Here is a 14,965-nt window from a genome sequence, read left to right as displayed (position 1 = left end):
TGCTTTTCCCCCCACGGCTGTGCTCTTTCCTCTTTCTCCACGTCTCTCCTCACTTGACCTCTTGCTCTTTCTCTCTCTTGCTCTCCTTCCCTCGCTCATAGAGTGTAACTGCAGTGGGAGATCTGACGAGTGCGTGTTTGACATGGAGCAGTACCGCAGCACTGGCAGTGGGGGGCGCTGTGTGAGCTGCAGAGACAACACCAACGGGCCCCATTGTGAGCGCTGCAGAGAGAGCCACTACAGGAAATCTCCGGAGGAGCCCTGCCTTCCCTGCAGCTGCAACATCAATGGTAAACTGCAGACACAGAACCCTTAATTGTTTTGATAATAATTTAAGAACCCTAATTATAATCCACGCCAACGTCATTACTCACTACTTTTGTCTTCCCTGGTATGAGCAAATTTAATTATGGCTAAATTGGAATGCTGTATTGGCACAATATGGCACCATAAGCAAGATTTAGCTACAGACGAAAAAGACTCCAAAGATTAATTGTTGCAAATTTTATGGCCAAATGTTTTTAAATCATTAATAACTCTGCATTAATATTTAGTCTAACTCATCGACTACTCAACTTGCCAAACCTTGCCTAAAAGTAGAATCTTTTCTAATTCATTATTTATACAATCTTGTTCCTCTCATGTCTTGCGCATCTCATCAGATTTATCCTCGGTTTAGCTTCCCAAATGACCATTAAAGAAATCCATGACTTTACTCAGCCCCGCTGCTGTAAATTGATCCAGTTGACTCACTGAGTGTTATCAGTGAAGAGGCTCATTCTTGTTCATTAAACACAGTCTAATTTTAGGTGAAGGGACATTAAATGTTTGGCCTCCTAATTATACCATCCTCAGTGTAAAGAGAGAGAACCAGAGGGAGAAATGAACAAATATACATAGCTATCTTTTTTTCTGACTTTCCCTAAATAGTGTAAGGTGATTGCACAGAGGTGTTGGAGTCCATTATATTGATCAAAGGTTATAGCCGACTCCATCAGCCTTCCATTTTCTCTCATGTCCGCAACGCCCCAGCTGGTCTTTTCTCTCCATTAACTAAAGCTACAGTATGTCAGCTACAGTATGGTTGAAAGGTAATAAACTAAGCTTTTTCAACAGGAATCCAGTACCAGGCGTTCACTTATGACAAATTATTAATGATATATTGACCCATTTTGTGTAATTTACCAATAACACTTCATTGGTTCTGAAATTTTCCATTTTCTTGAAAATAGTCCTGCTTTTGTCCTCCTTCCCTTTGTGTACCCCTTTCATTCTCTGTTCTTCTGTCTTCCTCCTCCATGATCCATCTGCTGTCCCTTTTAGGCTCAGTGAGTCTGCAGTGTGATGTAGAGGGAAGGTGTGCGTGTCGAGTTGGCGTGACAAGGGAGAAGTGTGACACGTGTCGGGCTGGCTTTCACTCGCTTGGTCCTGGTGGCTGCAGGTGAGCAACACGCATAGTCATAAACACAGATGCACAGACATGTTGACACGCAGGACACACAAAACCAAGAAAATAACAGATTTAAAAATGAACTAAAGAGACAAACGAAAAAGAAAAAGATGTAAGTAGTCCAGATAAACAGACAGTTATTGTTGAATAAATTAGCTGTTTTGCAGTACCCATCTAACTTCCCCAAGCCTGAATTTATCAAACTACAAAGCAGCTGTAAACAAGAGGATTCTCATTTCTCAATGTGACGCCACTGTGAATTAGTGGCCTTCTTATCTGTGGGCACCAGGATGCGCTAAATACAGTATCAAACTGCTAACAACTGTTCTAACAATACAGACTGCTGTAATTTTCCACATGGAAACATGAATTGTGGGTAAATCAATATTTTGATTTAATTAAGATTTCAGCAAACATTTCAAGCTAACTCAGAACAGGGTATTTTATTTCATCTCTAAAATTCCTATATGTTGTTCTTCTCTGCTTCTTTTACACATAATGCACATATTTGCTGAGTTCTTCAATCAATATCATCTCCTTACTTCAATTATCCATCACATTCCTCTTATCAGACGAGATAGCAGGACAGTGTTGATGTTCACCCAATCAGATCAATCACCATTGCTCCATACCACTTTTTATTTGTATGTATTTAATGAAGCAGACTTGATATAATTATTTTAAGTCTTATATTACGTAAATCTGTATTGTTTGCATTTCATTTCTAATGCATTCTACAGGTATATGTGTTAAACGTTCAGGGGAATCCACAAGTTCACAATAGTAATTGGTTGGTTATGTGAAATACATATTCACGATAGCCAAATATTATATAAAGACAAAGTTAAATAAAAGTTTTAGCCATGGATCGATGACTGTGTGCTGTGTGTAATGTAAGATGCATCGCTTGTTGTGACAAACCCACAGAGAATGTTCCCCTTAACTCGACGGAGCTTTTCTCCTTTCAGCTGATTGTTTTGGTTTTATGTGTTCTAGCTCCATCCTGCTGCTGTCGTTATACCCTGCAGACAGCAGACAGATGAAGTTAGCCACCAGCTGGTGAACATTGTGGAGCATTTAGCAGCTAAAGAATCATTAACTTGCCTCAGGAGCTGGTAGAAAACTAAAACAGAGCTGAGAGTGATTATTTGACTTGCATTCCTAAAGCCATTTAAAATCATGACCCCAAAGCAATCCTAATGTTGTTTGTCTCCTTGATTGGTAAATAGGCAAATGTTTGCTAGCAAGTTTGCCGTTTCAAATTTATAAGGAGCAGCCAATAAACAAAAAGTGTTTGCTTCATGGTGAACCATCTTTTGTTTGGCCAAGTTGCTGAATCTGGCCTCAAAGCCCAAGTCTTTCACAATACAAATTGTTTTTTGCATCAAACCAGTGTTTTCTAGATCCAGTACATGTATATCTTTTTGCATCTTAGAGATATGGCCTCGATTTACAGCATATTTGCATTACCAAAATAGTTCCAGTTTAGTTAATCATTATATATGTGTATATATGTGTACATGTATAGCATTATAAAGTAAATCAGAACACCACTATTTATCACTCTTTATTAATCTAAAACAAAGACCGGCCTGCCACTGTCTGTTCTCAAATAACACCAACTTTTATGAATTCCCTCCTGCTGCACACTGTGGATGTTGTGGTCATCCACCCAGCAGTCCTGACCAACAGGAGAACGAGATCTGGTGTTTGAAGATTACTTAGAACCAGGCCAGAGACCATGCAGTCTCCTCTATCTGTTACCATGGTGACTGGATCCAGCCTCGCTGCCTTCAGAAACTTCAGAGAAGAGCTTTAGCTGCAGCCAAACCCCAAGGAGAAACTTAGCCTGAACAACTTCTCCTAATAATTGAATTCTTAACAATTTACATCTAAGGTTAGTGTTGGATACATTCCCATGTTATTCTGGTTTCTCTGACCAAAACCCAAAGTGATCTCTCTTTACTGTCACCAACTAATTATTAATGGGCTATTTATAGATGATTGATAATTTAACCTAGTAATACTTGCTAATTCCAGCCCTTCACTTCAATAATGACATTTTTGTGTAATTCCATTTATTCAAACAGATCGAGTTCTGTGTTTTCTCACAGAAACAAACTAATCACTGATTGGAAAAATATTTCGCAATTGTTCTCTATTAATCAAGTTGGTGCCCGGAATAACAACAAAATAGTAAATCTATTGTACTATTGTTTTTCTATATTTGTACTTGGCTCTGAATTTCATCGTTTCATTATGCTACAAGAACAAGCTCGGTGGGTTAAACTGATTTTAAGATAGGCAGAGTGTCTTTTATTCCTAAGATGTGAGAGTGATTTACCTCTTGCACCTTTGCATGCTCACCTACTTGGCCTGGGTGTTTTTCTGCGTCCTTTGTTGCGGCTTGCAATGCGCTGACGTGACATATATTTTGATGATGAAAAGAAAATATCAACTCTCTCTGACCTGACCACTCTCTTACCAAGTATGTGTGCACATGAGCTGGCATTTAAATGCATATTGTAGTGCATATGTCTGTGTGCATGTGAGAAATATGTTGTAGTATTTATATTCATAAGAAGTCCACCCTGGCTCTCCCTGACCCCCTTTACCTGTCTTGGGAATGCTAAATTGTGATGGTACTGAATTGCATATCAATGACTGTTTGGTGTTAATATTATTTCTACCACCACGCAACTGTGCATACTGTGACACCAGGTAGTGGACTGACTGCTAAACAGACATTCAGTTTTAGCTTTGACAAACAATGTAGATGAAAAGGTTTTGATATTTATTCTTGTGACTTTAAAGCTGCTCTAATAAATATTTTTACATGAATAATGGATCTAATGACTACATGTAATGTGAAAGGGGTCACTCATAGTTATGACCCCACAGACAATTACAAAACTCTGCAGTTTCCCTCAGCTCTGCAGAGCTTTTTAGCATCTCTCTGCTAATTGTTTTGATTTTACAGCCCCCAACTTTTATGATTCAGGTTCACTCTCACTTCTCTCGTCAAATGTTGTTTCAAGCCACAACAGCCAGCTTTTTCAGCTAATAGCTCTAAAAACCTATTGTACACTTCCTGTCCAGTGGCAAAGTTAGTGACTATCTTATGAACATAGTGGAAATATTTTGAAGCTAAAAAAAGATGTTAGCTTAAGATAAAGAGACAGATATTTTTCTCAAGTGCTGGTGGAGACCAAGCTAGAGCTAAAATGAGAGTAAATATTGGACTAACATTAGCTAAGCCACCAAAAACACAGCTCCGAATGAAGGGCAATGTTGCTCCATATCCGAACGATGTGTAAGGAATTGTTAGCTAACATCTTTGCCATATGAGCTTAATAGATAAGAATATGTCAGAGTTGTGTTTACATCTCATTTCTGCTGCCTAAAAACAACATTGATGCAAGTTTAAAGGAGGTATTTGTACGTTTTACTATTGCTACATAGCTAATGTTAGCATTAGCAGCTGTTTTGTCTTGTCAAGTGCCAATTACCACTACCCACTTCCAGCAAGAAACCACATTTGGCGGCAGAGAAAACTTAGAAATAGCCCCTTTAAATTGAGGTTCAGGATGAGGGCATCTTTATTAAAAATCATTGCTGAATAAGATCCTATGTTTAGCACTTGAAACCCGTTTCTTTTTTTGAGTATCACAAGTTTTAGCAGTAACAAATTTATAAATCAACATGTGCAATAGTGTGTTATTAGATTATATTTGAACCTCATTTTACTATTCTCACAGCAAAAACCTTTTCTGTACACACATGTATGCATACACACATGCCAACATGTATGCATACACACACATCTCTTTCTCTCATTCATGCTGCAAAATCAGGCTGTTGAGTTGAGGTGTGAATTACTCAGACCACTGGAGCAGAAACAAGCAGAGACGGCTTGCCTTAGGATAATTGAATTATTTGTAATAGCACATCATTAAAAAGTAGATTCTGTGTTACAGTTTCAAACAAAAGTAATCAATCAATGAAGGTGATCAAACACATTTTGACATAATCCGAGACCCTGCTGACCCATACACCTACTCACTTGCTTTTATCAAGGTTGTTTGCACAGCCTTTAAATTTTGCATGATGGATTGTGTGCTATCAAGCATCTCAGTTTTGATGATTTGTTACAGGAAGCCTTGTTGTGCTTTTTGAATGAGGGCAGAGATGACAAAAACACATTGCCAGGGTTGGCTTAGTTATTTTGGATGCACGGGTTCGAGCCTCAAGACAAGTATCCATGTTGTTGAAGAGTCCTTGAGCAAGACACCCCACTGGTTGCAGAGTTGCTGTTGCATAGCTGACCATCTGTGATCTGGAAGTGTGGGGGTGGGGCATGCAAATAGAGAATATTCTTATGGAAAGGTCGCCACATTAAATTGTCCTTGTCTCTAACACTCTTGGTTCTTCCCAGTCAACAATACATTTTTCCCCCAAATGTGCATGTCCGCTAAGTGTAGTGGATTCAAGTCTTACATCTTCATGTCACATTCTGTCTGCAGGCCGTGTGAGTGTGACCCCAGCGGGAGCGTGGGTGACTGCTCTCCTCTGGATGGACGTTGTCACTGCAAGCCAAACGTGGAGGGACAGGCCTGTGACAGGTGTGTTAAAAGCTTATTGCTTGCGTCATGTATGCGTGTACATGACCTGTGGTTACTAAGGCAACTGATGTTGCACAATGAAACAACTGAAGACATTACTAATGTTTCATCAGTTTATGTACAGAAGTGTGTAACAAGTGTTTTTGATCATGATCTGATGTTTTTATTACTTTGATTATCACTCCTAGATTCAATATTAATGTAAAATGTATTTGTTTTAAAATATAAATTAAGTATATTAAACCCAGCAGATCGTACAGGTGCAGCAGAATGGTAAATAGAAAAGGTTTGGGAAGGATTTGAAGTTTTGGGGACTATCCGTCATTTTGCCTCTTTGGACAGTGAATATGACTGTTACAATATGTCAATAACCAAGTCCCTGCTTCTCCCTGTCTGTTTCTATCTTGTTCTCTCTGGGATGCAGGATCAAACAGATAAACTCACTGTGACATTAGCAATACACACAGCCCCAGGTCTCCAACTACTGAATAATTCTGTGCTCCCTGTTTGTTGACTTTTTTTGCTGATTTCATGGCTCGTTGAGCAGGCCCCTCTCCTGTGTAATGTGACTAGTGTAGTGGCTGATTTTTAGCAGTGTTCCCCTTCCCACCCATATGCCAGCCAGTGTCTGTAGGTCAGAGCTCAGGGTCTCTGCAGCTGGGTTCCATTTGGTCCATTCTTCCTTAACACCGCCGTCTGCAGCTAGCAGCATCCCCGACTGCTGCAGTGAGAACAACTTAAAGAGATTAGTAAGAATAACACCATGGCAAGGATGTGGCAAATAGCTGCAATGAAACGTGTGTGCAGGATCTGCATGTTAATAACTTTTTTTTTTTTATGCATGAGGCTGTGTGTGTGTATGTGTGTGTACCTACAGATGCAAGCCTGGCTTTTTCAACTTACAACAAGAAAACCCAGCGGGCTGCCAACCTTGTTTCTGCTTTGGTCACTCCCTGGCCTGTTCCTCGTCAGGTCACTACACTGCTGTCAACATCACTTCTGACTTTATTGAAGGTATTGTCCCGGGCTCAGCAGCTATTAGTCAGGTCCTGTTGTTAACAAGATACCCAAATGAAATTAACAAGACCAATAATGTTTTGTTCTCTCTGAATTCTCAACCTCATAAATCAGGAGAAAACATAAATCACAGATAATAAAACCAATACAAAACAATGTGGACATATCCCCTAGGAGAACACAAATATTTATACTCTTCCTGAACACCAGTATTTACCATATATATGCTGATGCTCTGTGATTCTGAGGAGAACAGCTATGATTCATGTTTTGAAATGTCCTCTTTAACTTCCAGATCAGGACAGCTGGCTGGGAGAGTTCACTGGGGGGCAGGAGTACCCCCTGCTGTGGAAGGAAGGTGAAGTCTACCTGCTGCCTCTTAGTGAGGAAGACATTGGCTTCTACAAAGCTCCCGGTGAGTCAGAAAGGAAAATAACAGAGATTTGAATTGGACAGTTTAGGACAGGTCGCTCCCTCAGGTTGGCTCAAATGGGTGGGTTACAGCCCGAGTGAAGATATTTTCATGTTTCTGACAGTTGTGTTACTAGATAATAAATCTGCAGTTGCTGCTGTTCTAGCAAATATGTAAATTATATTAGTGTTAGTTGAGCATCTGTAACACCCATAGCTTGTTCCTGTTGTTCCTTAGTGAGATTAATCAGGGTCTTTGGCAGTGGGTCATACAGCGGTTATTCTGACACCATTTCTTCCAATCCCTTATCAGAGCCATTAGAAGATAAGGGAATAATCTGGCCCAGCTACAGGACTTAGGGCCCATTTCTATCAGCTGCCCCGGCAGCAAAGGCCTGATGGAATTGGATGTCTTGGCCATGCTGGAGAGGCAACAAAGTGAAAATTGGCTTGGTTTCTTCTTGTCCCCACTAAGTCGGTTCTAGGCATCAACTCACATCCCCTTTGGCCGCCGTGCAGTCCGCAGCCAGAAGCAAAACAGGAGCAATCTCATTAACTCCACATCCTGGAGGTTTAATGCCCAAAACGCGCACAAATCACAAAGAACGACTCCATCTGGAGGCATCTTTTTTTAGAAAGACGAAATGCTCACAGCTGAAAGAGGATGTGACAAAGCCCGGTGGTCAGGCATAATTTGCAGAATGTCATTATAATGCACAGCTAGATATAGATAGACGTTTTCGTGCGTGTATGTGTGTGTATGTGTGTGTGTTCACGTGACATGAGCATAAGTCCATAATGAATGCACGCGTGCTCTGCCGTATATATGTGTAATTATAAATGTACATAGTTAATAATGTTTTTTTTTAAGTTGCTTTCTTCTTCATAGAGTCTATAGTGATGTCTCTGAAGGCCACACAGATTAGTGGCCCAACTGGCCGAGAGCAGCTTTGTGGCAGGCTGCTTATCTACTTCGCCCAGTGCTTGTTTATGTTGTTTCTCCACATAATAAATGCACAAATCTATTGCCTTGCCATCCCTATTAATGATCTCATTTTCTCTTGCCTCTTTTTTTTTTTTTTTTTTTTGTAGTGGTGCATGTGTATAGTTACTTTAAAGATTAGACCAGAGCGGCAGAGGCTTTGGAAGTAGCTGTGGAATTCTCTCTCACACTGCTACTGCCTCTGCTCTTTTTTGCTTTTAACTTGTATTTGTTGCTGAAATCCCTCCACTGTGTTCTTCAACAAAGTAAGAGATAATTCTGAGTGACAACTCCATGTCAAACATAATACAAACTGCAATTCTGTGATTCCCATGAACGCATTTGTCACCGTAGTTTGTCTTGGGCTTAAGCTGCCACATACAGCGCAGGATTCAATCATCAATTTTTTTTATTTTTATTGAGCTTTTGAAGCAAGAGAGAGGAGTATTTGGGAATCCACGTAGCTCACCTGGCTCCAGAAATATTAGCCGATGCTTGGACAAGACGTCACAGATTCTTTCTCTATATTGTTTGACAAGGAGTTGTTGGACCAGACGGGGAGAGTGCCAGAAAAAAAGTGAAAAGGAAAAGGGAGAGACAAAGAAGTTCATTTGACAAGCAGTCCGACGTTACGCTTACGTCTGTCAGGACCTCAGAGTTGCACCCTCTTTTTCACTGCCTGAAAACACTTCATTTTTTTTAACGTCTTCACTTGTCCTCCCCTCCTATTTTCCCTTCAGCACTAGTGTGTCAAGTGATAAATCTATGTAGGGAGTTTTCAGTGAATGTGTATGTGTATGTGCATGCTCTTGGGAACATTCCTGATCCTGGACATCTGCTTGACAGTTGACACAGGCGGAGATCAAGTCCCTGTGGTGACTCAACAGACTGAACACTTGAGCGCAGCTGCCAGGAACTATCATAGACAAACATGAAGTACCTCCCTAAACAGTTGCTTTGACCTGCCTCCAACAACCGTGGTCACCACTTGAATCTGCTGGACAGTAACTGTGGCTCTCTTGGCTGAGCAGCGCTTCATGCTGAAGGGGACATCATCTAACATAAATCCTTACAGCCATCTGTTGAGAAGCTTGCAATGTTGATCCTTTTCATATCTGCAGCACAGGCCAACCTGCTAAGCCTGAAGCAGCAGGGAGACTGAAATAAAAGAGGAAAAGAAGAGAAGAAGAAGGAGAAGATAGACAGAATTTTAATGAAATAACCCTCTAGTAGAAGGCAAGAGAGCATCATATGGCTGCTCTTGTGTTCATTTGAGGAGTGGAGGAGGAAAAGAAGAGCAAAGATCCACGAGAGCAGCTCCAGGCTACCTGTCACTTCGATTCAAGCGGCAATTGCAGCTTCACACAACCTGAGCGCTACCTGCACGCAGGCCTGCATGTAATCCAGTCTGGAGGCCTTGTCAACCGGAAGAATGAGCAAAACAGAAAAGAGATGCAGCAAAGGAAAATGAGAAAATTGAGTGGGGAGAGATAGAAGTAGGGAGGGAAGGAGTATGGAGCGCGGAGGAAGAGAAGCAGGGGTAAAGTCAACTGGCTCAGAAAGTGAGTGAGTACTTGAGTGAGGCTCGAGTGGGAGAGGAAACAGTTTGGTATGCTTGAAACAAACTCAGGTGTGCGATGTGTCGTATCACCACATTTTGAAATCAAAATGTTGATTCTCTTTCCAAATAGCCTCACTCAATGGCCTGGTCAAAAGCCTGCCATCGTAGCCCTCTTATGGCTGCATCCCACTGCTGTCTTGACACAGTGAATCTTCCGGGTAGCCTCCTAATTCTCATTCGTGGCTTCAGAAAGAAATTCATCAGTCACCGTGTACATCTGATTGATTGATTTTCTGTTTTCGAAAGTCGACAGAAAATTGTCAGACGCTGTCCTGCCAGTTGTAAAGTCGGAAAAATGCAGGATGAATGGATTTCAGATGCTGTTAGATGATCTGTCCAGCCCTTTGATTAAAACTGCTGGGGTTATCGTGCCAGCCCACATCACTGGAAGCATGGAAGTGCCAACACTGAACGCTCAGGCAAAATCACATGGCTCGACTTGCTACAATTCAATTCAATGCAAACAAAATAGGCATTCCACAATGAACTATATTGACCAATCAAATACAATCATACATTCCTGGTAGATTACTTAAAGGAGCTATTTGTAGGTTTTGCTATTGCTTCTTAGCCAACGTTAGCATTACCAGTCTAGAAGAAACATTGCGAGTTCAGCATCAAATTTCATTCCTTTACTTGCCACGAGCCGTCTCCAGTGGTAGAAAGCAACACCAATGTTAACTCTTGTCTCTATCACGTCTCTTCTTCTACTGAAGTTAGCATGCTAACCAGCCAGCTACCTTTCCGATAGTGACGAGCTCTAGCCTCCAATCTGCCCTGAAGACATAGCGCTGCTCAGAGGATGTATAATAACCTCTTGTCTTGATGACCAAAGCTCTTGTCAAGCGACAATCACCACCACCCACTCCCAACAAGAAACCATGTTCAGCAGCAGAGAAAACCTACAAATAGCCCCTTTATATAACATGAGTGACATATTCCTAGCACAGTATGTTTTAATTGTTGAGACAGGCTAAAACAATTGCAGCCTTAATAAATTTCTAAAAACTTTCTTCATAAGCCTCATGTATAACTGAAATTACACTTCCTGGATCCATTTCACATGCACATGTGGCAACACGCCCACACAGACAAAGCACCTTGTATTTGAACACAGCCCTTTTTAAGGTCTAAACACCCACTAATAAAAGAACAGCATGACTACCTCATTTACATTTGTGCCAAACCTCGGCGGTGTGGGTTGGATAAGAACCCTCAGAGCCGAGACAAGTCCTCAGAGTTGATCTCTGCTCCCACTCGAGCCCAGGTTCACTCTGCTCCACACTCCACTCTGCCCCCTGTTTCCTCCCAGATCAGAGATAAATCATCACTATTGGTTTTGTATGTGTACTCAGTGTGCATGTGTCAGTCTGCATACGCATATGTGATGTATATTGCTTTGGCAGTGTCCTTGTATATGAATGAATCCTCCTTTTGTGTAATGAGGTTTCGGGTCACGTATATCTTATGACTGCAGGCAGTGCAGTTTAGTGTCTTGACAGTATTGGACCTGTTTAAAAGTTTAAAGTTTGTCCATCCAGCCTTTGCCCTCAGACTGTCTGCATGGTGGTCGATGTTAGAGCCTCACTGGGACTTTGAGTTTGTGTGATGCGTCGGTGATTTAATTGAAATGGAGTTTATTTAATTTGGTTTGAGCAAAGTCTAAACCCTCGATTGATCGTGAGCTCCTCCACCATTCCCCAAAAGTTATACAGGCATCTATCACTTGCTGTGATGGCAGCTCTGTGTGTTCCTGGCAGAGTGTCAACAGCAGCACAGTGGACTTCAGACCAATCTGACACACTCAAAAAAACAAAATGGAAATAGAGTATGCACATGCATCATTTATTTTGACTAACCCTGGAGTGCAACACTTAACTTTTTAGTGCCAATTAATCTGTTTTTAATTTTTCATGTGCAAGAGCCCAAGTTGACATCTTAAAGTAGCCTGTTTGTCCAATCAAGAGTAATCAGTACAAAAACCGAAGTTGTGGTTTTTATGGGGGATTATACAAGGGACTGTTTCTTGGCTTGGTGTAGTGACTTCCTGCAGACTCCACTGGTTGCCTGGCACATACCCTCATAAAACCACAACTTACTCATTTTTTACACTTCAATTTTAGACAACCAAGGTATAACATGCTAAGCAGTGATCTAAACAGATGCTGGTAGCCAGGTTTTTACCTTTTGACAGACTGAATGTAACAAAGACAATGTGAATCTCAGTGTTGTGAGGGGAGACACAGTACATTCTCCCACAGCTTGCACGCTGTGGTATTTAGAGATTGCTAAACTTTTTAAGTCTCTCCTATTTGTCACATGAATTAAAATAATGAATATAAATCCACGGCGATACACAGACAGTAGATCAGACTTACACATGAATAATCCCTTCATTGTTTTTTATAGTGATTCATTACTTTGGAGAGGGGCCCGCCAGTGGTCCCCATTCTTGGATGGTCTATTAGGGTTGTGAGTAATTATTGCTTTGGTACCTCTGTCCTCACAGACAGAAAGAAAGAACACCCGGGAACCACACTGACGCGAATCAAACCCCAGCAGTGTAATGGCCAGCAAGCTCCACCTGAAACATAACCACTCACAACCATAAGGGAGCAGTTTAGGAGAGAATATTAGCTTAGTCACACAATAGTATTACTGGGCTCATTACCCACCGTTATGCAAGGAATGCACGGCATATATTTCCTATTAATCATTTCAAAAGTAATATCTGTTGACTCTTATTTTCTGTGAACATGAGTTTCTTGCATTATTCATTATTACAGTGCGTCACTCCCCAAATACACGTAATTGCCTCTTTTCTGCGCCAAAAAAATAGTGGCTCTGCTGAGACTGTTCTCATTTATAAACTTAATGCTCAGTGATCATCTGCTGGCAGATGCTGTTCTGTTGAGTGCAGCTTAAGCAACGTGTGTGTGTGTGTGTGTCTGAGTGACTGAGTGCAGAGGCCAGATTTTATAAACAGCGTCTTAGAGATGAGGTTGCAGAGATGATGTCTAAGTAATTTTGCACAAAGGTTTGGCAAAGTCAAAAATATAACTGAATGCATGAATAAAGAATTCAGTTGGTTAAATGATAACAGTGGAAGAATAAATATAAAGCTTTATGTCTTTCCTTTAAATCCAGATCTGTCTATATTAAATAAATAAAAAGTTGTCTTGCTCATTTCAGCAAATTTTTTTCCAGTTGTTTGTTTTTTAGGTAATGTTAATCATCTTCTTTAGTCAGCGTCTTCTAAATGAATAAATGTGAATGTAATCCATACATGCATGTTACAGGAAGTAAGAAAAAGGCTTATTTGGAATTTGTCAACTCAGTATTAAAATGCAGACTCCAATCACTGCATCCTTTTGAGTCATTTACGTGTATAGGTCTAAATTTTCCCCGGAATGAGTGCTGGCTTGTCGGACCCAGGAGTACATATTGATTGGTCTTTTCATTTAGAACCCACACCCTTTCCATATTGCTTGTTTTTCCACTTGTTAAGATGTTTAGATGTGAGAGGGCTCATTGAAAGCATTCCTGTCTAAGTGGTGATGGATTTAGTCTAAGCCTGTTCTCTTCATGACTGGCTGATTTTTTTCTTCTTTTTCTTTTTTTTTCCTTGTCATCAATATGTATTGATTATGAAACTAGACTGAGATCTGTGACAGCTCGTTTCACTTGAGAAAGTGTTTTGTCTTTCGTTGGTGATGATTGGTGGTTGTTAAGCCGCTCCCCTTGCTCCTGATTGGCTGTAATTATCTATTTCTATTGATTCTGAAGTCAAGTTAACATGAATGATGCCTTATTGGAGTAAGAACAGAAAGTGCTATTGATTAGTCATGTAATTGAAGCCTTCCCCTTTCATCACTGCCTGGGTTTCATTTCTACAAATACTGATCCCACAGTTGAATGATGAATGTAAGGAACTCTTGTGTCTTCATTTTATTCATGTATCCTCACTAGAATTGAAATTGGTTTAAAGCTAAGAACTGTGATGGAAGCAGAATGTTTTGTTTCGTCTAGTGAAACTGAAAGAAAGCTGCAACAGCTTTGCCTCCTGGGTGTGGTTTCTTATATCTGAGCACTTGCAGCTTATTAGAAAGAAAAGAGACACATCACTTCATATAAAAACATTTTAATTTAAGGTCCCATATTGTATAAAGTGAGATTTCCATGTCTTTTTTTTATTATAAAGCAGGTCTAGGTTCTATATCGATACTGTGAAAATATCAAAGTGCTCCGTCCACAGAGAAATGCACACAGCCTGTATTCAGAAACTGAGCTTTAAAACGAGCAGTCGGGACTTGCGTAACTGTGTGATGTCACAACAAAGCAGTCACCGCGGTCAGCAAAGCTCCAAGCCTTGCCTACCTGGACCCACCATCCAGCCTTGCAGGATTTGGCTTCTCAGAGTCTTGGCCTGAAATCTGCTTTGTTTTTATTCGATCACTCACAAAACAGTCAGCCAATCAGAAGAGAGGCTCTCTTCCGTTTATAACTAGAGCTCCAGAGAGAAGCTTGAGAGAGGAGATATAAAACTATTGTTTCGTCTAGTGAAACTGAAAGAAAGCTGCAAACAGCTTTGCTCCTGGGTTGTGGTTTCTTATATCTGAGCACTTGCAGCTTATTAGAAAAGAAAAGAGACACATCACTTCAATAAAAACATTTTAAATTAAGGTCCCATATTGTATAAAGTGAGATTTCCATGTCTTTTTTTTATTATAAAGCAGGTCTAGGTTCTATATCAATACTGTGAAAAAATATCAAAGTGCTCAGTCCACAGAGAAAGCACACAGCCTGTATTCAGAAACTGAGCCTTAAAACGAGCAGTCGGGACTTGCGTAACTGTGTGATGT

At 40.6% G+C, this 14,965-nt stretch overlaps 1 protein-coding gene across 1 annotated transcript in view; it reads left to right on the top strand.

Annotated features, from left to right (window-relative positions):
• Nucleotides 1-14,965, top strand: part of lamc3 (laminin subunit gamma 3) — a 97,336-nt gene that overhangs the window by 40,428 nt on the left and 41,943 nt on the right. The window contains exons 5-9 of the mRNA XM_022766457.1: nucleotides 102-290; nucleotides 1,324-1,441; nucleotides 5,974-6,072; nucleotides 6,950-7,086; nucleotides 7,385-7,504. Of these exons, the coding sequence (XP_022622178.1) occupies nucleotides 102-290; nucleotides 1,324-1,441; nucleotides 5,974-6,072; nucleotides 6,950-7,086; nucleotides 7,385-7,504 (663 nt within the window). The remainder of the gene's footprint in view (nucleotides 1-101; nucleotides 291-1,323; nucleotides 1,442-5,973; nucleotides 6,073-6,949; nucleotides 7,087-7,384; nucleotides 7,505-14,965) is intronic.

This window comes from Seriola dumerili, unplaced genomic scaffold (assembly GCF_002260705.1).
Source record: "Seriola dumerili isolate Sdu_G_001 unplaced genomic scaffold, Sdu_1.0 BDQW01000853.1, whole genome shotgun sequence".
In the NCBI taxonomy this organism is placed as follows: domain Eukaryota; kingdom Metazoa; phylum Chordata; class Actinopteri; order Carangiformes; family Carangidae; genus Seriola; species Seriola dumerili.
This window is presented reverse-complemented; position numbering and strand designations above follow the sequence as displayed.